The 25,588-nt window shown below is 37.7% G+C and overlaps 1 protein-coding gene across 2 annotated transcripts in view; it reads right to left on the reverse strand.

The window, feature by feature from the left end:
- Nucleotides 1–6,115, reverse strand: part of CTNNA2 (catenin alpha 2) — a 464,407-nt gene extending 458,292 nt beyond the window's left edge. Inside the window, exons 1-2 of one of the 2 annotated variants that reach the window (XM_032993891.2) lie at nt 6,096–6,115; nt 2,953–3,059 (exon numbers count right to left, since the gene is read on the reverse strand). In XM_032993891.2, coding sequence (XP_032849782.1) covers nt 2,953–3,054 — 102 coding nt within the window. In that variant the 5' untranslated portion in view covers nt 3,055–3,059; nt 6,096–6,115. Of the gene's footprint in view, nt 1–2,952; nt 3,060–6,095 lie in introns of those variants that run through there. The other variant, XM_032993892.2, reaches the window with a different exon arrangement.
- Nucleotides 6,116–25,588: the final 19,473 nt, after the last annotated feature.

Consider the following 25,588-nt stretch of genomic DNA (forward strand, 5'->3'; position numbering starts at 1 on the left):
TATAATTTCTTCTAAATCAATTCATAGGTTATCCATATTTTCTCATCTGCTACAGTAACGAGCTTGTCTAAAATTCAGTTTTAACGCACCATTCTCCTAACTCACTGAGGTGTTCTTTCTCAAATCCATGTCGCATTTCTGTATTACTCCCCAAAATTGCAGTAGAAATCAGTGGATCTGTCACCATGTGAAAAATACGTCACTCATATGCCTATATATACCCTGAGTTCAGAGCCTAAATCCTCCCTACACATACATACACAGATACAAAAGGCTTGATTAGCATTTTTTTGAACCCAAAGACTTGGTTACAACAATTTCTGTTTTTTCAAGCATTCTCCAAAATTAAACACAGCTTTGAGAACAAGAGGATACTCTAAATATTCAATGCCAAAATAAAACACGGATTCGTCTTGGTGCTGCTAGAAATCACAGACTCAGATACATTTTGGCTGTACAGGATCTCAGGATGTCATCTACTCCAAACTCCTGGTCAAAGTAGGACTGCCTTCAAAGTCAGATCCAGTTGCTCAGAACTTGTGCAGCACAGTGCTATTGCATTTTGTGTCCACTAAATCTCTCTTTCCATCCACTGACCTATTTTTAATGACTTAAGGAAAAACCTCACATCTCTATGATTTCCATGTTAAACAGCTCTTATGAATCTACAGTGGACTTCAGAGTTCAAACTGAACAGGGATTAAATATTTATGTCTTTATCCATTTGGCATGATAAACTTGCAAATTAGATGTTCTCTTTAGGAAGGAAAGCGCTTTGAAACTTTTTAAGGAGATCCAAATATTTGCATGTGGAATGTGCATACGGTATCTTGCAGAGGTTGTCACGGCATAGGCAGAACGCAATCTAAACCCAAACAGGTAAACGAGATACTATTCTTGACTTGTCCAGGCTGAATACACAATTTCAATCAGAAAAAAAAGAAAAGCCTTTAAACCAGGATGGTCGTTAACTTATCTGAGAAAAACAGAAAGAGCAGTTGAATAACTTAAGCTAAAAATGCAACAGATAAACACAGTCTGAAGGTAGCACATTTCTCATCACTTGAAGGTTTTGTGATTATGTTTGTGTGGCTCACAGAAACATGCTCTAGTCAGACATACTTTATTGGATACAAAGTAGAGGAAAATATGTAAAAGTGCTTATTTCTCTAATACAAGAAATTAAATTATCTGTTCAAAAAGGGTTTTTTTATATGTCCATACTACCTAGAAACCTATGAAGAAATCAGAATTGAAATGGGCACTTTAGTTTCCACCATTGAAGAAATCCATGTCCTGTAGTAATTTCTTTATTTATATTCGTTGAGGTGTGCTATCAAACATAAATCTAGCTGATCCAAATGTTAACACAAGCAACTTGAGAAACTACAAAGGTACATTCACTTTTTGGCTGATGTATTCTCTCCTCTGCGCAAGGTGGTGGAAAATAAAACAAAGTGAAATGGGAAAAGGAAATTCACTCACAGCAGTCTCAGTAATTTGCTCTTTTCACAATAGAACATGGTTCACAGCAGCTTCACTTCCTATGCCAACACCAGGATCAGAACAGAGAGCCCACAACCTCATTTTCAGTTGGTATTAAAATGAATTTGGGATGTCTGCTTCCATATCAACAACAAAATTATGAAGGTTTATAACGAAAGTTAATTACCATGTTATCAACAGCTATGTGAAATGAAACATGTATATCTCTGCTGTAAAGTTGTGTACACTTTTAGAGATGTTCATGTCCAGAATAGTTTGTAGAAAGATAACATAATATTCTTCAAAACCAAAGCAGAATAGGTATCATTTCTTTGGAAAGTGAATCACTGTTAGAAGCATAAGAACCATACAGAGAAATCATTTTTGGGGAATTAAAGAAGTAGCAATTTACATTTTATCTCTGGTGGTTCCAAGAACAAAAGCATCAAGTCTGGTCTCACACTCAAACTTCTATCCTACATTTCTATCCAGCAGACTAATCTCAATACCCACAATATCTATGAGAAAACTGTTAGTAACAGGTGGATGGACAGATGGGGTTAGCTGGCATTCAGTTTTAATATAATGAGCATTCCTAGAAGAGAAACTACTTGTGTGCGCATTTTCAATAATGAAGCTACACATCTTGAAGCTTACTAGGATAGAATTATGTAACCAGCTTCTCATTATTAATGGCAACTCAGAGACAGAAAGGCACCAGGCCATGGACTCAGCAAATATCACTGATGGTAACTGAAGTTTGATGTCTGCTGCCATATTTCTCTGGACTGCAGAGCTCCTGCCCCTGTGCAAACACTCACAGCACATGTAAATTTGTACAGACACAGGAAATGTGATATGCATCGATATATAAAGATTTTATCTGACAATAAACAAACCTGTCTATCTGGTTAAAAGCTGGATAACACTAATATATACGTTATATGCATTACCTAGCGTCACTTTCATCTTGCTCTTTTTAGACAACTGGACAAATGTTTTAGCTTCTATTAGCAAATTTTACTCATCTGAAAGATAACTGTTTGAGCATACGCTTCTAATCAATTACAATATGAAATGAAACACGTTTTAATAGTTTCTTTAATTTGCTTGGTTGGTTTTGTTTGTTTTAAATGTGAACCTGTCTTCCATTATATAACAACAAACCAAGAATATGTACTCAGTCAGATCCCTGACTTAAACTGACTGTTTCATAAATTTCTAAACTGCTTTTAAAAGACAAACATATGTAAATAGTTGTTGTTACTGTATTCCTGCTCATACTTTGAGACCATAAATTATTTAGAACAAGAACTTCTAAATATGTTTGAACAGAGCTTTCCACTAGAGATCATGAACAAAAACTATTCAAGTTTTTATTATCAAAGTTTATTAAGGTAATTACATAAAATGAGTAAATATAGCTTCAGGCTCAAGGAAGAATCAAAACAAATTGAAGATACTTGCCTGTGTAACAAGTGGCTCCAATAGCCTCTCTACCGTGAGAGTCCTGATTTCCAAACTTTTGGGGTCCCATTTCAGAATGATAGGTGACGTTGCAGAAGTCATACTCCCTAGAACAAACAAAATTACACAACATCCATGAAAATTATTAGTGCAATATCCAAATACTGCATAAAATTTATTTAGAGAATAGCATAATGCTGTTCCCATTCACATATAAAATACTTCTCTGTAATGTTGCTAGTGTTCCTCTACCCCCAAGAATTCCCAGGTGCGCAACTGTCACATCTACTGACTGCTTAAACATTTACATTCAGAAATATTTTCTCTCCCATACCTCTTAAGAATAGGTACCCTAGCATGATGCATGTATGTTATATTGGGTGTATTTGGCAAAGACTTGGTCGTGGGGGGGCTGCAAAGTGGTCTCTGTGAGAAGAGGCCAGGGGCTGCCCCACGCTGAACATGGACCCACCACAAGACCAAGCCCACCAGCAATGGTGTCACACTTCTGAGAAAACACATTTAAGAAAGGACAAGCTGCTGCCAAGCGGTGTGATGAGTGAGGTAAAGAAAGCGTGAGAAACAATCCTGCAAGCCCCAAGATCAGAGAAGAAGGGGGAGGAGGTGTCCCAGGCACTGGAGCAGATTCCCATGGAGAAGACCACGGTGAGGCAGGCTGTGCCCTGCGCCCATGAAGGACCACATCAGAGCAGATATCGCTACAGGCCGTGAAGGAGCCAATACCACAACAGACAGATATGTCTTGAAGGACTGCAGCCCATGGAGAGCGCACGCAGGAGCAGGTTTATCCTGAAGGACTGTAGTCCATGGAGAGGACCCACACTGGAGCAGAGGAAAAGCGTGAGGAAGGAGCAGCAGAGATGAAGCGTTAGGAACAGACTGCAGCCCCCATTCCTCATCCCCCCATGCACTTCTCGGGATGGGAGAGACAAAGAAGTAGAAGAGTCAGAAGTGAAGTTGGAACTGGGGAAAAATGTGAAGGTTGGGGGCAGATGTTTTAGATCTTCTGGGTTTTTTCTCATAATCCAACTGTATTTTAATTAGCAATAAATGAAATTAATTTTCCCCAAGTCAAGTATGTTTTGTCCATGACAGTAATTGGTAAATGATTACCCTGTCTTTACCTTCACCTACAAGGTTTTCCTCCTGTTTTCTCCCCTTGTCCTGTTGAGGATGGGCAGTGACAGAGTGGCTTGGTGAGCACTTGGCAGCCAGCAAAGGTCAACCCACCAACACATGAAATATAACCAATTCAACAAACCTGTTCAGCTTTTTGAGTAAAACTTCCCTGGAGTACTCAGGATTTGTTAATTTTGCACCCAAACTGGTAGTACTAATTTTAAAACAAAAAGGATTCTCTGTACCACCTTAGGCTAAAAAGCTTAAATAAGGCCTAAAACAAAGGCAACAGCAAGTTGCTGTCATGTTCTTTGGCATTTCAGGTTTTCATTGAATTATCAAGACAGTTCACTTCATTTTTGAAATTGAGACACAGAAAAATCCAGCTGTCATTGTTGTAAGAGACATACAATGCACACCATTGAGCTGGAAAGTGATGTAAGTATTTGCTGACAAGCAATGCCACATGTAAACTAACTTGTCCATTAAAAAAAAAAAAAAAAAAAGGAGAGAGAGGAAAAATTTTATTAAAAAAGTCATTTTAAATAATTCTGGTTTAAATATTTCCCTTTATTTTAAAATTAAAATATCATAAGTTCTGTATACCTAGAACTCCATGAGAACTCTAACAGGGAAAGACAAACCAATAATATCATATTGTACACTGTATGAGATCTAAATAAAGCCCTTCGTATATAATAACCCAAACATTTAAAACTGTTTTCTCCAAAAAACTATGTCTAACTGACAGGCTAAGTTAAGTAATTAAACAAAAAAAAAAAAAAAAAAAAAACAAAAAAAAAAAACCACAAACAAACAAACAAAAAAAAAACCAAACACCACCAATTCACTGAACAAAACCCAAAACTTCAGCTATTGCTCCTTGAATAACAATACACTTCAAAAAGCTTAATTCAATGAGGTACATATTCAGTACTTAGCAACATTATCCAGCATATACAAAATCAGTTCTACTGCTTTATTCAGAAGAATGTCTTGTCTAATTACTATCACTCAAAATTAACAGGCCAGTAAGTCTATGCAAAATTTATTCACAGTCTGCAAAAGGCTTTCACTGTGTTACCAGCAGACAACTTAAAATACTTGCTCAAAGAGAAGCGTATCAGAACTCCCTAATCATTGCATTTATAAATCATACATAAAACCAGCCCTCAGCCTCCTATCATTTGCAAACATTTAGTAGCAGAATTATCTGATAATATCTAGTGTGTTTTAAAATTGCTATTATTCAGCTTCCACTCCTCTGCAAAAAATCATTAGGCTTCATGTTTTACAATTCTGAAAACACCCATACGTGTGATTAAAGAAAACTATGAGACAGTTTCTAGTTGCTGTAAACATGGTTTAATGTGAGAGCTATCATCATTTTTCCCGTAGACAATATTTAATTGTCTGTCAGAACCCATTTCTTTTTTACGTAAAGATGGTTGATACTCCAGTTGGCCTCTGTATTCAAAAAGTAAGTTTTAAGTAGACAATTATTCTAGCCAATAATTTATGAGTTATGATACTTTTAGATTTGTCAAATACAGTTTCTTTCTTTTTAATAAGCATAGTTTTCCTCACTATTAACACGGGCACTCAAACACACACCTCTCATTATACAAAAATATATTCAAAACTTTAACATAGTACAAAGCCTACAAAAGCAAACTAATTTCAGTGAATGGCAATCGTAAAGGTAACAAGAAATAACCTGGATGATCAGTTGTTTCAATCAGAATACTACCTCAGTTTCAACCTTTACTAAGAAGTAAGAAAAATATCCTTCAAAATTCAATGAGAGGGTGAGCAATGCTTTCAACTATAAAAAGAATACATACGAAAGCCTTATTAATAACCTGCTTTTCACTTACAGTAAAATCTACACCACAAAAGCAAATAAGTAAAATTAAAAAGTCAAATTAGTGCATTTTCCTCAACATTTCTCCAGCTGCTGTCACAATAACAATTTTAAATGACAAAAGACTAAAAGAAGTTACCTGCCCAAGTGTATGTATAGGAATTGATGGAATATTTCTTCCTTGCCATTTCTACAATCATCTTCCTAGACTGAGCAGATGATCGGGGACTGATCAGTTGGATAAAGGAAAGGATGTTAACTGTGTCTTATGACTATTTCACCAGATATTCCTCAAATTATTAGCTTTAAGTGCTTCACTGAAAACATAAATTGCTTCATAGCTTACACCTGGCTTGGGATTGTGAAGTACCTGCGAGGAAGATAACCTGTGTGAGCAGAGGATAAATGGCATCCCACAACATTTTTCATATAAAGATGAAAGAGCTTTATGATAGAGAAAAAACAACAATAATAGCTATAAGTAAGAGATCTCCTTTCCTATTACTTTCTAGATGAGACATATCCATTATTTTCTTAAGTAGCTTAAATTTTTTGCTTTCCCCTGGAGTTTGTAACTTTTTGTCATTTTTTAAGTAGTCAGCAACATACCTGGAAAACAATCCATTATTTCTTCAAAATGTGAAATTAGGTTTCATGTCTGAGTTCCAACCTTTGTAATTTAGAAACACGTACTGATTGCTCTTTGGGTTGGACCTCTTTGAATTAAAATTCACATGCTGTTTTTATGATTGCAGAGATAAGAAAACATTTTTATCAGAAAGTTTCAGTGAAACTTAATCTCTGTTGTTCATATATATTATTGACTGGCAGAGTGCGATTATTAACTCTGAATTTGAAATTTCATATTATTAAATAAGGAAAATATATTAATAGCAGTGTAATAATACTGATAAAGATGTATACAAATGATGGTAGTCCTAACACTGAAACTAGCTCCACACTTTTTCAATAATATATTTAAGGAACTCTATAGCCTAACAGTGCTTTTTCTTCCTTGAGCATGTGCCAAAATATGTCTGCCTCTTCTTTCAAGCTTTTAGTCTTTTCCTAAATACAGCAATACAGAAACGTCTCTACCCAGCCCAGTAACTATCATTCAATGTGAACATTTGTTTAGGCAGTCTGTCTTCAAAGCCTATCTGTAAAGAAAGTAAGTATTCACTTTAGTCAAAAAATCATTAGAGTGGATTCCTATATTAGAGCCAAATTCCACGTTAGTGGAATTCTTCATTAACATAACAGTCACCCAAAATCTAACCCTACAACCACCCTTATCACACAGCAGAATTTTACATTTTAAAACCTTTTACAAAACTAAAATATTCTGCATGTGAAATTACTTGTTTGTCTATCACCCTACAATGTATTGTTTTCCTCCACAATAGATCCACTTTCCTTACACAGATGTGCATTCTGATGGTCATAAACTGCTCAAGTGACAGTGCATCTCATTTCTATGCTGCAACATAAATGTAACAGTAAAGATATTTTAACTCTACATGACCAAAAGCAAAGTTTGCTGAAGTAAACTGCTATTGTTTTAGAAATATAAACATCGCCAGTCTAGAACATGCCTCCAGTTATTAGTCCAGTTCACATCTGCAATGCAGAACACTGCATACATGAAAGATGCCAAACATTTCATATTGAATAAAGGAAAAAAACCTTTCTACCCAATTCATGGAAAATCTGTAGGATTAATCTGGTGGCAATACTAGATTGGCAATACTAGCAGCACAAATCTGTACTTCCAGTAATATATTTTCTACTGGAAGGCAAAAAAGGATCTTCATTGGGGAGAAAGATATTCAGCACGGTAGAAAGTTGACAGGAAGCAAACGGCAAAATAATAATAATATAGCCCTTGTTTCCAAATACCAAATTTATGATAGCCCTAATACCTCAAGGGATTTATATGGGCTATTAAAAAAAAAAAAAAAAAAAAAAAGCTTTATAAATTATTCTCCTACATCAATTCCCATCTTGGCTTACAGCCCCTGTGCCCAGACCAACGGGCACTTCCACACGTGCTTTAAATCAGACTCAGTTTCCGCAGTGGAGAGGCCAGTTCAGCTCTTCCTCCATGTTTCTATCCTCTGCACTTTGTGACAACACCATGAATTTCACCCAGAACAAAACCTGGTTGAACACTAACTAATCTTACCAAAGAAAACCAAGTTTTCAGCTCCCTGTCTGACTTCAGAGCCATGGATGTGACAGCACCAGTAACAAGCTAAGCTCCGAACGCGGCAGCAGAGGCAAAGGGGAGGGCAGGACTGCATCTTCAGCAGCATCGCGGACACAAACTGGTTTAAGATGACTGAGAAACTGAACAACAGACAGTCGGCGCTTTCTTGGTTTGCATCCTTAGATTGAGAACCATGTCAAAACAAACACCCTTTACACAGAGACAGACTTATGTGAAGAATATGGAATTCCTTACAGCAGGATACACAATCTCTCGAGACAGATACAGAAAAATTCTGACTGACTTCACAGACACATTTACGTGCTTCACTGGCAGCTAGGAATCTAAATACTTGAATGGTTCTATCCTTGAGTATGCCTACAGAATATAACAGCGTGACGTTAGAGGTGCACAAGCTCAGTCTGAATTACCTCGTATGGGTAACTGGGTAGGCTGGAGGACAGGACAAAACTAGTTCAGATATTAGAAATACTAGCAATGCACAAATCCCTAGAAGGCCCACTGCCTGGCTGAGCTGGCTGGCAGAGGGCTGTGGTGATACCTGGCAGTATATATAGCAGAGATTCTGCTGTTACCTTACATTTATCTGCAGTATTGAGTAATGCAGATGGACCTTGTGACCTGACCTGAGTAGCATAAAGCTCCGATACTCGAGGGAGCCAGTTTCCAGCACTGTTCTCAATCCATTTGCCCATTCTCAGCCTCTACTAATACAAGAATACAAGCAGAGACAGAAGGACACAGAGAAGAATGAGTGCATAACAATTGCAAAGAAAGGAAATAAAGGGAAAATGCTAAGAGGATGGAGACTAGCAATAAGGAATAAAAAAAGCAATGGAAAAAGGAATAGAGAACAGCCCTTTCTACAAATAAAAGCAACTATCATTAGTCAATTACAGCCCAGTGCAGCTTCCAGCAAATGAGGCTGAAACCATCAGAGTTGACACTGGCAGTTCCCATCATCTTACCTAATAAAAGGATAAAGATGAAAAATACTTTTTTTTAATTAAAAAAAAAAAAAAAAAAAAAAAACAAACAAAACCAAAAAAAAAGATGGAGCAGGAAAGTTTGGAGAAATATCTGTTTCCACATGTTTGAACAACAAGTATTTGACACACTTGTTATTTTGTTTCATAAATGTGACTCTCCTCTCTTCTTTTCCAAAAATTAGGCAGTTAAAAACAAGCCAAAACAATCTTTTAGGCTCCACTCCCAAGCTTAAACCATGCAGATAATTTTTAATTTGAGCTTTTCTAAACTCCCAACTTCCTTTCGGATTCACAGCCCTCTCTCCTTCTGCTAAACCTCCACCTCCACGGTTGAGTTGAGATTCTGGCCTGGTCCAAACAAAACTAAGTTTTTAAGTGGAAGCAGCCCATTATGCAAACTCAGACTTCTAGCCAATAAACCATTAAAAAAGGAAGAAAAAGGCCTTGACAAGGGGAGGATTACCTTGATAACAAAGCCAGTGAGATGGTGACCATGCAGTGCCCTGACACAGAAACAGGAAAGCTATAAAAAGGCAATGGCTGAGTCATTCACACTTTTCAGTCACATTAACCAGCTCAGTCTTGGAGGCAACTGCCTACACCCAGACCTGACTGAGCTGGAAGGGCAAATTGCCTTCAGAACTCAAGGAGGCCATGAAGAATTCACAAGGAAGGTGCAAACTGCAGTGTAAAGGTCAGCGTAACAGAAAGGTTCCACCTACACCCACCTGCGTGACCTGCTTCCTCTTCTGCGTTAACTGAAAGCAGTGATAATATGCTTCAAAATTCCATGCAAATCCTAGCTGTGTGCAACATCCAAATTGTTTTTATCTACTATATGGCTTAGAAGAATAATTCTATTTTAAAGGCTGTCTTGGGTTGAGTGAGTGGTGGAGTTTTTTGGTGGCAGGGGAGGGGGCTATCGGGGCGGCCCCCTGTGAGAAGCTTCTCGAAGCTCCCCCAGCTCCACGTCAGCTCCACTTCTGTTTGGGAAATTGAGCCAATCGGCTGCGCCTCTGCAATAACGTATTTAAGAAGGGACGTGGTGACGGGCAGTGGGACTGGTGAGGAGGAGTTGCTGCAGCTGCATGAACACCAAGGTCAGTGGAGGAACGGAGGAAGAAAGGAGGGGGTAGGTGTGCCGGAGCAGAGACCCCCCTGTATCCTGTGGTGAGACGGCAGGGCGGCCCCCCCTGCCACCCATGAAGATCTACGGTGGAGCAGACATTGATTTACGGCCTGTGGCTTCTGCTTGCCTGATCAAGGTTCTGTGCCTGAAGAAGGCCGGGGTCTCATGGGAAAAGGCATCCCCGCTGCTGTAATTCAGCGCTGGGAGGATTGCAGCATGCGGGGGAGTCCCACGCCGGAGCAGCTCGGGAAGGGCTGCAGCCGTGGGAGGGAATCCAGTCGGAGGAAGTTAGTGACCCATGACGGAGCAGTGTGGGGAACGCTGCGGCCCATGGGAGGAATTCAAGTCGGAGAAAGTTTGTGGAGGACTGTCTCCTGTGAGAGGGGGACCACGATGGAGCAGGAGGAACAAGTTCCGGACACTCCCCCCACTGAAGATGAAGAAAGTGGCAGCGCTGACTGCACCCCCCATTCCCTGCCCCTGCGCCACTGGGGGAGGAGGTAGAGATATCGGGAGCAGAGCTGAGCCCGGGAAGAAGGGAGGGGTGGGGGGAAGTTGTTCTCAAGATGTGGCAATGCTTCTCACTGTCCTACTCTGTTATGTGTTGTTAGTGTCTGTAATAAATGTATGTTCTCTTTTTTTCTTCCCCTAACGAGTCTGCCTTTTGCTCGTGATCATAAAGGGGAATTTTTCCCCATCCCAGTCCTATCTTGAACCCCAAGCCTGGCTCTCTGTCCCTTCTCATTGCCGGAGGGGAAGGGAGAGAGAGGTGCTGCATTGTGGTTGGCTGCCAACCAGGCCTAAACCACGACAAAGGCTCACACATCTACAGCTACAGATTGACTATCTGGACTCACACTATTATTGCCTGAGTTGCTACTGGGGAACATGGTGCCGTAATGTGCCAGTGGTTGTACAAACTTCCATCCCATTTGGTCCAGCATACCTTTAAACTGCATCCAGTCCCTCAAAGGGCCATTTCAGAAGGTTTAGACAAACTAAAACATGAATCTGAAGACAAACTGTGGACATTGAGACAAGAAGCTAGACTATGAATTCAACTCTCAGTTGCAGCTTACTATGCAGAAGATCCTCACTCTAGGAGGATGTTAGATACAATGCCTAATTCCTAAAACACCTACAAATCTAGTGGTTGCTTCTCCATGAGTAATCTGGTGATTTGGGGAGGCCTATCAGTACAAAAGATGAAAAATAGGGGGAGATTCACATTTGTTTGCTCTAACAAACATGAGGAGTAGAATTGCTTGAAGTGAAAAGTAATTTACTCCAAGATGAGCAAGCAATGAAAATGCTTGAAAGCTGTTTTAAACAGTCATACATAAAATTCCTATATTCAAATACTTTATCTTGCATTATTCATAAGAACATGCTTTTGTCCACTAAATAACTTTTACACTCAAGGTAGGGGAGTTTCTTAAAATGCTTAGTGAAATTGAAGATTTTAAGGAATCTATACCAAAAGGGAGCCCGAGCCGCAGCAAAAGATTGCCAAGTCACTTCTGTACAACCGAAGATTTTTTTCACAGATTGCTCTGTATTCGCACAGCTCTTCAGTACCTCCTAATAAAAGTTTTCTCACAGAGTTCTGGACATGATCAAAGCCTCTGAGCTCACTGCTGCTGAGATGGTGGTTCACGTAGGGTCATACTGCAAGCCCAGGAAAACCAAATGATTTTAAATCAGGTCCTTGGTGTAGATCCTATGCTCTGCATTCTTTCTCCATCACATTTCCCCCCAGATGACTGCAGATTTCTACGTATAGCAAAGTAATACTTAAAACATTTAGATTACTGTAGATATCACCAATTTACATAAATGACCCACCTTCTTAGTAACAAAACCATAACTTTTTCAAACTTCTTTCAAGTTTTGTTCCTTCTTAAGAAAACATCAATCTCACGTCTTACAGAAAAAAAAAAAAAAAAAAAAAAAAAAAAAAAAAAATTATTCACTAGATCTATTTAACCTCTTATTGTTTTTATTCACTGTATTAAACTCACACTAGTAATACCATCTTACATTTTACAAGACCAGAGAAGTACTACACATCTGTGGTTTAAAGCGACGTATGTTTGGTCCCCTTGCACCACAGAATTTGTATCTCAGATTCCAACAGTTCTTCAGAAAAAGTTCTTGACCTTGGCTCTAACCATGACTTTGCAAGCTTCTGCATGTAGGGGTCATCCTTTCACTGGCAGTATCCTATTTAGAATTCCACATACTCGGAAACTACAATTAACCTTAACTCTCTATTTCCCTGCAGCTTTTCTTCATTTCTCTGAAAGAGAACACTTTATTCCACAAGATCAACCGTTCCTACCTTCAAATGAAACAATTTATGTTTTTTTCCTATAGAGAGGCAAAGCTTTAGGGTTTTTTGCACCTTTTCGGTTTGGTTGTTTTTTTAAGGAGACTATTTCCCTGCTAGTTTCACTACAATAGCAATACTAACAGTATCATTTCTGTCTTTCTCCTTCATTAAGCTTTAAATTATCTAACTATTAATTATTTTAATTAAGAGTTTTTTGCTCTTGTTCATACAGTTGCAACACTATTTTCTCGCACTGAACAGAATCTTTTAGTTGTCTGAACTACAGATACAATGAGCCCCAAGCTTGTACAATTTTGCTCTGACATACCAAATGGCAACAGTCTCCCCTTGCCCTTGTAAAGTCTACGAGCTTCCATACTATGAAAGAGGAGCTGTTCTATTTTCCAAACGCACACTTAACACATTAATGAGGATTGTTTTCAAGCAAAGCCCTGTGGGAGCACAGTTGACATTTTCCTTGGCAATTAATATTAAGGGCCATTAAGAACCCTTCTGAACATTCCCACCAACTTCTAGATACAAACATTGTCTTGTTGCTGGTATCTGCATTTGTCAATCTGTTCAGCAATTGCCTCTGAGAAATTCCTAAAAATCTCAGAGAAATTTATCATTTAACTTTGTGTTCATTAAATTTGCTCTTTCCTTAAACATGCTAAAGAAAGTTGCTCTATCCCTAGTAAACCCATTCAGAATAGGCCTAATTCTGGAAGAATCCACATGTACCATTCTATAACTATTTACCACTGTTCCACTAATCCAAAGAAAGGACAAAGTACAAATCTGTAATGATGGAAATAAATTTTACTAACTAAATTTCTTAATTCTGCTTTATCTCTTATTGCTGAAACTTTTCTTGATGTTGTTCTTATGCTGATGGATGTTTTAAATAAAGCACAATACATAGAGATCCATCTATGATGATTTCCCAGAAACTTTTATCTTCCCCAGCTGTGTGTCCGCAGGATTTGCTGTAGTTTCATTAGTTCAGAAATACTGAAATACAACGTGGCATAAGAACCACATCATCATTATATTCTCAACTGAATTATTTTAATTAAAGATAATAAAGATATGTGTTTCTACATAACAGTGCAGATGACATGCTTAATGAAAATAAGTTTAAAAAGAAAAAATCTGTTTCTCCCAAAACCTATATGCAACTTTGGAAAAACGTAATATTAAGAGAGACACCAGAACTCCTAACACCTGTCCTCTCAATTTAATCTATTATATGCTTGAACTAATTTTGATTTTTTCATTATTTTTCCTCAATATGTGGAGTACTGAAGACACTCCAGAAAGCTATGAAAAAAAACTTGTGATTTTGCTTAAAATTTGAAGACAGAATGATCTCAGAGTAAGGCTGTCAGTTCAACATTAAGTTCCCCCAAAACAATGGGAAAAGTAGGCACTTGAATCTGTCAACAAAGTATTACACTGGGGTTACAAAATTACTGTTGGTATCATATATTTATAAATTTTTAATTAAGACAACTTTTGAGAGCAAACAAATAAAAAATAAAAAAAATTATTGTAACGGACTCCTCAATCCAGACCAACATACACGAAAATCCAGTGAGTGAAGCTGAAATTAAACAAGTTCTTAATAGAAATTAACAACTCTTAAAATATTTTTAAATAGGGAAAATATTTATGAGGAACAATTTACAAGAAGCTGACATGGATTTTCCATCACTGCTTATTTCCAATTCAGAATTCCACTGCCTCTGAGGTAAAGATTACTTTAAACAGGACTGACTTCATTAAAAGATATGGTGCATGTTATGCAGGTGATTACGCTAATCGCATCTCTTCCTTCCAGCATGCCATTCTGTCAGTGTATGAAAACACACTGCTTGAAGTTTTGTAGAGGGAGTGCTTAGTTCAATCAAAATATAAAACTGTTACTGCATTGCACCTGGAGAATCTTGATACTTAACCTCAACAAAGAATCGCAAGACAAAAAAAAAAAAAACTGAAGAAAACAAAAGCAAAGGATGGGGCCCGGCTTAATTTCAGAAAATTCTGTACAGTCATGTGAACATTTTGTAGGTCACCCAACAAATAACCAGGTTTCCAGAGAAGCTGATTCACATACTCCAGCAATAACTAAATTCAGCTTTTATCAAATGGAATTCCAGAACTCTTGAACTCTAGCAGTGAACGCTGTATACAATCTACAACGCTACTTTCCATTAAGACAAGAAGCATATCAATTTAAGAGTTCCCACTAATTGCAAATGTGCCAGTATGGATCAGATCAGCCAGTGACATGTACAGATTTCTGCTCCTTGGCAACATAATTCATATGGCTGACAGCTGGCACTGACTGGTACAATCCATTATTTCTTTAAAACTCCATAAAATACAGAAAATTATTTGATTTGAAGAATGTACACATGGGGTTGGTTTGTTTTAAGCAATGTTTCACCAGGTTTAGCTAAAGGGATTACTTACAGAGGCAAGAGATGGAAGAATAACAATCTAGTGACAGCTGATATTTACATTATACATACAGAACAGTAGCATAAAAAGTTAGTATCATTGTAGCTAATTTCCTAACCATACCACTATTTTAAAGTTTATTCCTTTATATTGTACTATGAAAAAAAGCCAGTTTTCAAGACAGCAAATTTATTTCATTTGGCTCACATCCATGTCTTTAATAACTTCAGTGTATGTTGCCAGCCATCACAACAATGCATGAATGTTCTTGGGTTTTACTGGGCTCCTCACAGTAGAATTAAAGAAAATTGATAGGATAATTCAATAGCAGCAAGTGTCATTGTTTCTCTTCATTGCACAGGCATAGAACATATCCAGTATCACCATTTGTCCCTGACTGTGGTATGTTCATTCTTTAAGCCTGCGCAGTTTTTTTTTGTTTGCATACTGTATTCAAATATCGAGTCAACAGGTGATTCTCCTGCTCCCACTAATCCATACCATCCTATCACTTGGTCTGCTGCTATGTACAAAGCACTTTAAGCTTGTCCCTTGTGGCTATTTTGTTGTTGTTGTTCAGCTGTTTTTTTACATGTTTACATCCCACTCTTTAAATTCCTTACTTGTCTTCACGTGATTCCACGGTGCTATACTATTTATTTTAAATAATTCTTATCACTTTAGCTCCAGCTTTCCAATGTCTGAAAACAGACTAGATGTGGCTGCTTCTAATCTACTCGGAAACTCTATTAATACTCTAGTCTGCATCATGACATCTAGTGTATTATCATCAGTCCATATTTTCTGCTTTATGTGTAGTACTCATAATTAAACACTTTTTTCTCCACCCCATCCATGAAGGAACCAATCATCCCAAGGACAAATGAGACTCTACTACTTGTATAATTTCCCTATTCACACATTTCATGACTTATTCATTGCTTTTTGTCTGAGATGTAATTGTGTTGTCCTCTTAGCATTAATTTGGGGTCCAAGCCAACTTTACCTGCAACAACTGCAGAACATAAATGGCCTTTCAATAATATTGTGCTTTTCAAAGGCCCCAAATCATATTTTTAAAAACAATTATATCCTCAATTAACCAATATCTGCAGTATGGAAAACAAACAAACAAAACCATAGTGACAAACCAAATTTGCAATTTCTTAGTCTTCTTCAGTCAGTTATCATACATATGGACATTACTTATACTAGCTAGAACTTCTACAGTCACTGTTCTAGAAATCTTTAGAAAAATCTTTTCTTAAAATGAGCTGCTGATATCTGTAATATGACCACAAGTGAACACAAGACAGTTAGTTCCAATAAAATTAATGGCAAGTCTAGACTACATCTGAAATTGCTAACAGGTTGAGACAATTTCTCAGGTTCATCACTGCGACTGTAGTTGAGCCCTACATTAACCACTACTTTGAGCCAGATCTACTTGTAGCTTTTCTTTCGATTAAGAAAACCAAAATACTACAAGGGCTTTGAATTAGTAAAACTAGACTTTATTAGAACACAGCTTGGCTATTACAATGAAGAACATTCAGAAAGAAAGAATCAAAATGAAAAGGATTTTTGAACAATTGCATTTCCTTTCTACTGTGCTCTTCCAGGGTAAGTCTTTTCCTTTGGTCTTGCCATCAGGTCTAGCACTTTGTGGAGGCTTGTTGGGTAGCAACAAATTTTACTATGTCTTTGATAGCCTGAAAAAGTCCATTTCCAACCCTGTTATAACACATCTTCTTGGGTGTCTATTCATTACTTCTTAGAGAAGGCATTAGGTTTCTGGTAATGCAAGAGGTTCCAAACTTGCTTCTGTACCTCACACTGCTTTCCCAACCCACTCTACTCTTATAATTCAGTCAAACTATAGATAGTCCAAGCTTTATTATTTTCCTTTATTTTCATGTCCTTTCCACCTCCTCTTACATTCCTGAGAAACCTAGTTACTGACAATAAATCAACTGATCTCAGGACCGAATATAACATTTACTGAAGTGCAAAATGTCAACCCACGTAATACAATCATTTAGCCATTTCTCCCTTTTTCTTTCCTTCCAACCAAACAAGAACCATGGAGCACAATTGCTTTGAAGTTCTTAAAATAGCTACAAAAAAAAAGATAGCTGAAAATTAACTTTGATAAATGTAAAGCGATAAAAAACAGGGAAAGGGACCACAGTCCTGATTACATACATAATGATGGACTCTGAATTGGTTATTAATACTCAGGAATGCAATCTGTGAATTATAATAGCTTTATATAAATGCCAGCTTAATACAGAGCAGTAACCAAAAATAAAGTGAGGAATTATTCAGAAAGGGAAAGAGAACAAAACAGAAAACAGCATTATGCCATTATAAATCTGTATCATGAATCCTATTTGGCCATCACTTCGCTACAAAGAATACTGCAGAACTGAGGAAAACATTGGCAACAAGGATGATCAAGGACTTCAAGGAACAACTAAATAGATTAAAAATCTTATACAGAAGACTGAGGGGGATACAACGTAGCCAACAAACCTGACATATGGATAAAGTGAAACAATGTTTCACTTTGTTTCTTTTTTAATTGAAAAAGACAAAAGTAACAAATAAAAAAAGCCACATGTTAAATTATCAACAGAGGTTTTGGAACTTCTTGTCATAGGGTACTACAGATGCTAGAAGTTTACCTCAGCTCATGAATTAACTCAGTACATTCATGAAAGAGAAAGGAAGGGAAAAAAAAAAAAAACAAAAAAAACAAAAACAAAAACAAAACCAAACACAAACAAAATAACCTTAACAGACTGACCCGAAGCGCCCAAGCAGCAGGCTGTCTTGAGGCTTGGAGGGTAGTCCAGCAAAGTATAATAGAATAAAAAAATTGCACCAACTTTTGGGAGTGAGATAAATCTACTCACTTTCCTCTTCTTGTGTGACAAAATAACCAGGACACATGGTGCCAAGCCATTACAGCAGAAATAGCTTTGCCCTGACAAGGCAGATCAGGAATCGAGTAACCCAATAGATAGTGAGGGTAAACACAGAGATGATAGCTCCAATTTGCCTTTCAAGCATGAGCAGCTTCATTTACTAAGAGATGCACAGAGGAATCATTCAATTTAGCACACAGGCACTGAAGAAAATTACTTCATATCATAGATCTACAATGTTCCTGGAAGTGAGGAATCAGTACTGAGAATGAGAGGCACGGAGAATAACTCAAGTGTGGAACCAAGGGTGACACTGTCTTCTTTGGTATCTAAAAAGCAGCGATCAGTGGTGCTGTTTTCAATGCCACTAACACCACCAGAAGTCAAGAGGAAGGTTCAGACAACACTATGGGCTACTACTGCCACAAGAGATAGAAACACATCAGAGACAACACATATGTAGACGTATAATTGATGTATTTATTAGGCAAAATGAGGACCCTTTTGTCCATAGAGGCAACACATGTCCCATTCTCTCCCCTTTGCCTCATTTCAGCAACAAAATATAACCACTTGTTAAGCCATTTCAGGTTGATCAGCTCCTTACTACCATTTTAGTTTGACAGTAAAATGTCATATTTAACCATATATTCACATTTTAGTCAGCACTTCTTCCCTTCCTCTAGTCCCAGCTTTTAAAGGGCCCTCAATAGTTTATGCACTCACAAAAGAAGCAATACATGTTTAAATCCTCTATACTACTTTTAATCCATTATGATCTTGCACAGTTACTTAATGGTAAGATAGTAACTAATGAGGAAACTTAAAAGAAAGTGAAGTCATTTCAAGAACTAGGATTCTATTTAACTGCATTTAATTACTTCCTTAGATCACAGAAAGGAACATTCATACCAATAATTTTTTTTTTTTTTTTAAACATAAGTGCAAACTCTTCAGAAACCATATGTTAAGAAAATACTTTCCTTCTGAGACTTTTTTCATTGCTGTGTGTCACAGATAGAGAAGTGTCCCACTACAAAATTTTAAAATAATATAGTAGTACCGCTTAATATCTTCATTAATGACATAGTGGGATCAAGTGCACCCTCAGTCAGTTTGCAGACAACACCAAGCTGAGTGGTGCAGTTGACACGTCTGAGGGGCAGGATGCCATCCAGAGGGACCTGGACAGGCTCGAGAAGTGGGTCCATGTAAACCTCATGAGGTTCAACAAGGCCAGGTGCTAGGTGCTGCACATGGGTCTGGACAACCGCCTGGTATCAACCCTGGCTGGGAAGTGAAGGGAATGAGAGCAGCCCTGCGGAGGAGGACTTGGGGGTATTAGTGGCTGGAAAACTGCCCGTGAGCCAGCCCCGTGCGCTCACAGCCCAGAACCCACCCGTGCCCTGGGCTGCAGCCAGAGCAGGGGGGGCAGCAGGGCCAGGGAGGGGATTGTCCCCCTCTGCTCCGCTCTGGGGAGACCCCCCTGCAGTGCTGGGGCCAGCTCGGGGGCCCCCAACAGCAGAAGGACCCAGAGCTGCTCGAGCGGGGCCAGAGGAGGCCACGGAGATGCTGGGGGGGCTGGAGCAGCTCCCCTGGGGGGCCGGGCTGAGAGAGTTGGGGGGGTTCAGCCTGGAGAAGAGAAGGCTCTGGGGAGCCCTTCGAGCGGCCTCCAGGGCTTAAAGGGGGGACAGGGAAGGGGGGGGGGGGGCTCTGGGTCAGGGGGTGGGGGTAGGACGAGGGGGGACGGTTTTAAACTAAAAGAGGCTAGACTCGGACTAGATATAAAGAAGACATTTCTTATAATGAGATTGGTGAAACACAGGACCAGGTTGCCCAGAGAGGTGGTAGATGCCCCCTCCCTGGAAACGTTCAAGATCAGGTTGGACGGGCCTTTGAACAACCTGATCTAGTTGAAGATGTCCCTGCCCGTGGCAGGGGGTTTGGACTAGATGACCTTTAAAGGTCCCTTCCAACCCAAACCACTCTATGGTTCTATGATTCTATAATCTGACAAATCAAAATAGATGCCTTAGCAATAAATATTCCACTTCATTTCTGGATGACTTTTGCAATCGTCTTTCATTTGTCATGAACTATAATGTCAGTGTAAAAGACATTGCTTTTATCCAAATAAAAAAAATATTACCAAATTAACCCCCCTCCACCCTGAATTCTTTTTAATAAACTGTTTGAGAAGTATATGCCATTTTTTTCCTACAATTTAACTCCAAAGAACTCCCAACATATAAAATACACTATAATCAAAAATATATCAATAAACTACTACTGTTATATTTTTTCCAGCACAAAGAAAAACATTCTTAGACTCTCAAAGTGGGGGAAAAATTAATAATCTATTAGATCATATTATGAAACCCTATCCAATTATCACTCAGCTTTCCTGCTTCTATTTTCTTTCTTTCTGTTAAAGTGCTTACATGTTTAATTGCTACTAAGAAAAAACAGCTTGTGCAATGCCCAGATAACTTACCAACTCCAGTTTTGTTACAAAAAAGACTGTAGTGCAAATGCCAGAAAAATTACTACAAAATAAATCCTTCCACCCACTTACTTACTTCTTTTGTTACCTCTTCCTCAAGTTATCTCTAGTGACAACATTTATGATATTAAAACTTTCCAAGAGCAATAGCATCAAAAATTTACTGGTTCTTAACCCATTTTATTCTTTATATTGTTCCATTAGAACCACTTCTTCAGTTTGCCCTAGAAGTTCATCATTAATTTGAAATACTAAACCTTCCATAACTTTGAAATTCCTTGTGTAAGAGCTAGACATGAATTTGGGAACATCACCATGCATTTAGCATCATAAGGAAACTTCTGAATGAGGATGCAATTTTTGGAGAAAAAAAATTAGTTGTACATAATTTCACTAGTTTATTTCAAGTAAGCAAAGTAAATTAAAATATTAACAGAAGATAAATGTTAGCTATGCAAGTCTTGCAATGATATAATGCATTACAACAACGAGCTTATTTAATCTCATTCACAAATGAATCTAACCTATTAATGTGCAAAATTCAAGCCATGTTATACAGGATAATACAATACATTAATCCCACAAATCTACCATTATCTTGTCTATCTCTATGTAGAAAAATTTGCTTACAGAAATATAGGTTTGAGATCTATAATTACATAGGGTAATTTAAGGTAGTATTTGCTAAAAGTTACAATACTGGAAATAAGATTTCTAGTCGAGATGCTTTTGACAGGAATATCGCAGTAATACATACGCGTGCGTTATTTTAAATTGAGTTAGCTCAACTTATTCTTTTTCCTACCTAAATAATAAGTAAAAATCACAAAGAGAAAAAGCTTAATATTTTATTTCTATTGCCACTGAAATATCCCATGCAAAGCCTGAGGTCAAGAAGTTCTAATAAAGCTGTTATAGTAAATACCTCACATTATCAGGCATCCTGATAGCACTGATTTGGGAAGGCCAGCCTAATTTATGACATGTCCTAGTCTTTCCTCTCATTTGTACTGATCTAAGGACAAAGGAGCATTGTCTCTGAGAATATGAACGCCTAAAGGGAAGAGACCTTCAGCATTCATCTTCACTTTTATAGTGACAGTGTCACCTTTGCAATTTCTATACAATTCACTTCAGACTGGAAGCCACAAACTTATCTGTTAATATTTTTGATGCTACATATTTCTTTTAGGAACATGGTATTTATGCCTGAGAAGAAAACACAAAATCAGAAGAGTTTATTTTGTAGAATTCATTTTGATCCTGTCATCAGTGAGACAAGTCCCTAAGAGGGGAAAAAATGACAATTTCTTAAATGTTCTTGATACAATCAATGTCCTAACCACCACTGCTGTGTCTTACTTTCATTCAGACTTATCTATCCATCATCCATAGTTCCATTCTCTTTGAATGCCTTAAGATAATGTTTCATTTTACCAGCAACGGAGAAATAAAAAAGTAGCTCAGCTTATCCTGGACAGATAAAAGCCATACTCTGTAAGGGCCCAGCTGCTTCTAGTTCCATTAAAATAAACTTAATTAATTTAAATGTTACATTTTCAGAATCAGCTTTGTACACAGTTGACCTTGCTCTTTGAAACAACCTTTCGCACAGTCCTGTTTGAATCACATAAATTGTCTCCTTTGTCCCTTTGATTCCCTATGGCTCTGATTTTTCCTTTTCATATCCTGTCCTTATCAGCTGCCTAACTACAAATACATCTCATAAATTATACTGTCTCAAGGAACCACAGTGTAATTTTCTCCTGTTGTTGTAAAATGCAGCTTAAAATTACAACTAAATATATATGGAAATCTACAGTTATATGCTAAATATTTAATTCATCTTGTGCAATAGTACAAATATATTTCTATGGTTGAAAGATTGTTGTTGTTTTGGGAATTATTTCCTGGTTTTCTTTATTCTTTCACTCCCTCCAAATACAACACAAAGAAAAAAGCAGGTGTAGTTTAAAATAACCTAGTAAACTGAAGTTATTTCTTCTAGGTAAAAGAAAAAGAAAAGTATTTGTAGTTCTTTCTGAAATTCAAAACATCAGTTTGAGAAATTACTCTTAATTTTCGCATTTACCACAGAAAAACATAATATATGGATAAGTTTTATTAGGAATACAAAACTGTACAAAGCCAACTTTCTAATGTAAGAGACAACTCAACATTCTTGTGCCTTTCATTGTTAAAAAAGAAGGAGCACTTATTTACCAAGCATTTATACACTCTCTAGCTCCTTCTCTTCAAACATGGCAATTACTAAAGTGTTTAAACATAAAATTACACAAAGTAGCTTTAAAATGATATATAATTTTTTTCAGTCATGACTTCATTTTTGCATTCAAAATGAGAAATTCCCTATGACTTCTGGTCAACAAAATTTCCAAATAATCTCAATTCTAACAAAGTAATGTTGTTTTGGGAGGTTCCACGCATTACCTGCCTTTTCCACCGTCCACTTTCAGCTTTCCGGTCTCTACTGGTTTTCCAGCCAGAACTGATAGCGCCACAACCCATTTCTAATCTCACCTCTTACAGGGACCTGACTTGCTCAGACTTGCCAAACCACACAATTGAAGCTGAAATATGATTTGTTACACAGGATTTTTTCATGTAGTACACAGAAAGCTTAACACTGCACATTGCTGATCCAACAGCACAATGTAGCATCTAACTAACAGAAGCCTGAATCCAACAAAATCTGAATCATGGCTCCTGTTTACAAGCATCTGATCAGTTCTCCATGCATTTGCCTGTAAGTTACCATTTCCTATTATGCACCATTAGGCACAAGTGGTTAATTAGTTTTCCCCATATGCCAGTATATACATAAATTCCAATTATTAGCAGTGTTAGATCATCAGTTTATACAAATTACCTTAAAAACTAATATTTGCATATCTTCTGGTCTGCATATCCTCCTCTGGACAACAGTTTATATGTTTTGGAGGACTTTGTTAGTTCTTTGAAGAGATATATGCTTCCTGATATTTAACAAAATATTTAAATTGTCATCACTTGCATCACCAAGGTTTTTATTACTTGAACTGAAAAGCTACATCATTTGTCCCAGGCTCACATATAGTAATTAAAGGGCACAATAATGCTATTTCATATATAACATTATTTCTTCTCAATGCAATACTAAAACTCATGAGCCTGAGAGCACTGGATGGGATTTCCAGATAAGGCGTAAGTAAAAGGCATAGCATTCTTCCACTTGAAATCTCCATTTAATGAATTCTTACTCTTACTCTTCCCTTGTGGTGCAAAAGAGAAAATGAAAAAACATATTTCCAAAACCAACTTGGTTGAAGGAGAGAGAGAAAAGGAGCAAACCAACCTTTGTTCCTTTGTACAAATGGCAGCAAGTACTAAATACTGAGGAGTTATGGCATGGTTTACATTTCAGTCCAGGACCTATACCTGGTCCCAGCATGATCTAGAATCATTAGCTCCTGACTGCATGGTCACACCGCAATACTAAGTTCAGCTTGTTGGGTGAATATGTTTACCCGAGCACAGTCTCAAGTTACGGTGATTTCTACCATTTTCAGACCAAAAGTGTATCACTACTTCCCATCTAGAAAACAAGCAGTGCCGTCTGCCAGCTGGGTGATTACATCTTACTCTTGAATCTCATCCTGAAATGCATTCCGGCTTACTGTCACTGTTCAGCATAATCTATGTGAAAGAGCTTGTGAAAACAGAACGTACAAAGAGTATTTGAAACGGTCATACTTCAGACGTATTACCTCAACAGTTTCATCTTTATCAATAAATTAAGGAATTATAGTTGATTAATGACTCCACCAGCCATGGTGGAATCCTCCTGGCACAGAACAGACACTTGCCTGCATGCTGGTGCTACAGCTTGATTTTGTAGGTAGCTACTTTTTTCATAACCTGGGTATTGACTCCATGGGTAATTCAGGTAGTTCGTACATGCTAAAATGCACAAAACCAGTTTATAAGTAAAATATAGAGTCAGATTCTCTAATGACTATTTACTTTAGAAGGTATAATGGGAAGGGAAAAGCAGTTAGAATATGCCAGCAACTCTAGAAAAGCTAAATGAAAAGCTAAGTTCCCACTGACAGCCACATTACGATTTTTGAGGTTTTTCATGAAAGGTCTTAGGGGAGAAAAAAAAGCTAAGCTTCATAAAAGAACAAGCAGAACAAACCAAGGTAAAATATATACATATTTCACTTAGGACCTTAGTATTATAAACCACTTCAGCTTTGCCTTATGCTGTGTAACTCCTACAGAAACTACCAAGTCATTTTCTTGTACTGCAGCAAAATGCGATAATTTTCCCCAATTTATCTGCTGGATTTTTTGCTCTCCCTTGCTAACTATGGAAGCCTAAAACTTAGGTATCAAGAAGACACCCAAGCAAGGCTTTGGATGGTAAGAATTTCAGTACCAGCCATGGATACACATATGCTTAGTCATGCCAAAATGTTATAATAGTATTCACTATGTAACACAAAAGAAGCAATCATCAGAAATAAGGACCACACAGATGACAATCTTGTACCCAAGGAAAAAGAACAGCAAAGTACCTCATTTTTCACACCAGATTACACAAGCAGTTACAAGTTCTAAAGGAAGTATGCTAAAAGGGCTACTTTCCACTAAAACAGAAAGGATATGATTTTACAAGCCCGATATTATGTTTTCATTCATAAAATCTGGGAACAGGGCCAGACTTGACTGCATACATTCAATTTGACCTTTCAGGAACATCTATTTCACTGCAGAACCTCCACACTAATGTACAACTTTGAATTATACCGCTAATGCCAGTCACAGATACCACCTCCCAGTGAAGTAGCTATTATTTATAAAATGCTTCTGGGACTATCACTTGTAAAGTGTCTGTCCTACAGGTGACACCAACGAGTCTGGTTATCTAAAGCAAGTGACAGTTTTGGATGCTAGTGATGCAACTCACTAAATTGCGTTAATTAACACAGAACCTTACAGTAATGGTAGTGACTGCATCCAAGAAAATAATTCCAATTTTCTATGACTG

This window comes from Tyto alba, unplaced genomic scaffold (assembly GCF_018691265.1).
Source record: "Tyto alba isolate M040663 unplaced genomic scaffold, T.alba_DEE_v4.0 Super-Scaffold_6, whole genome shotgun sequence".
In the NCBI taxonomy this organism is placed as follows: Eukaryota; Metazoa; Chordata; class Aves; order Strigiformes; family Tytonidae; genus Tyto; species Tyto alba.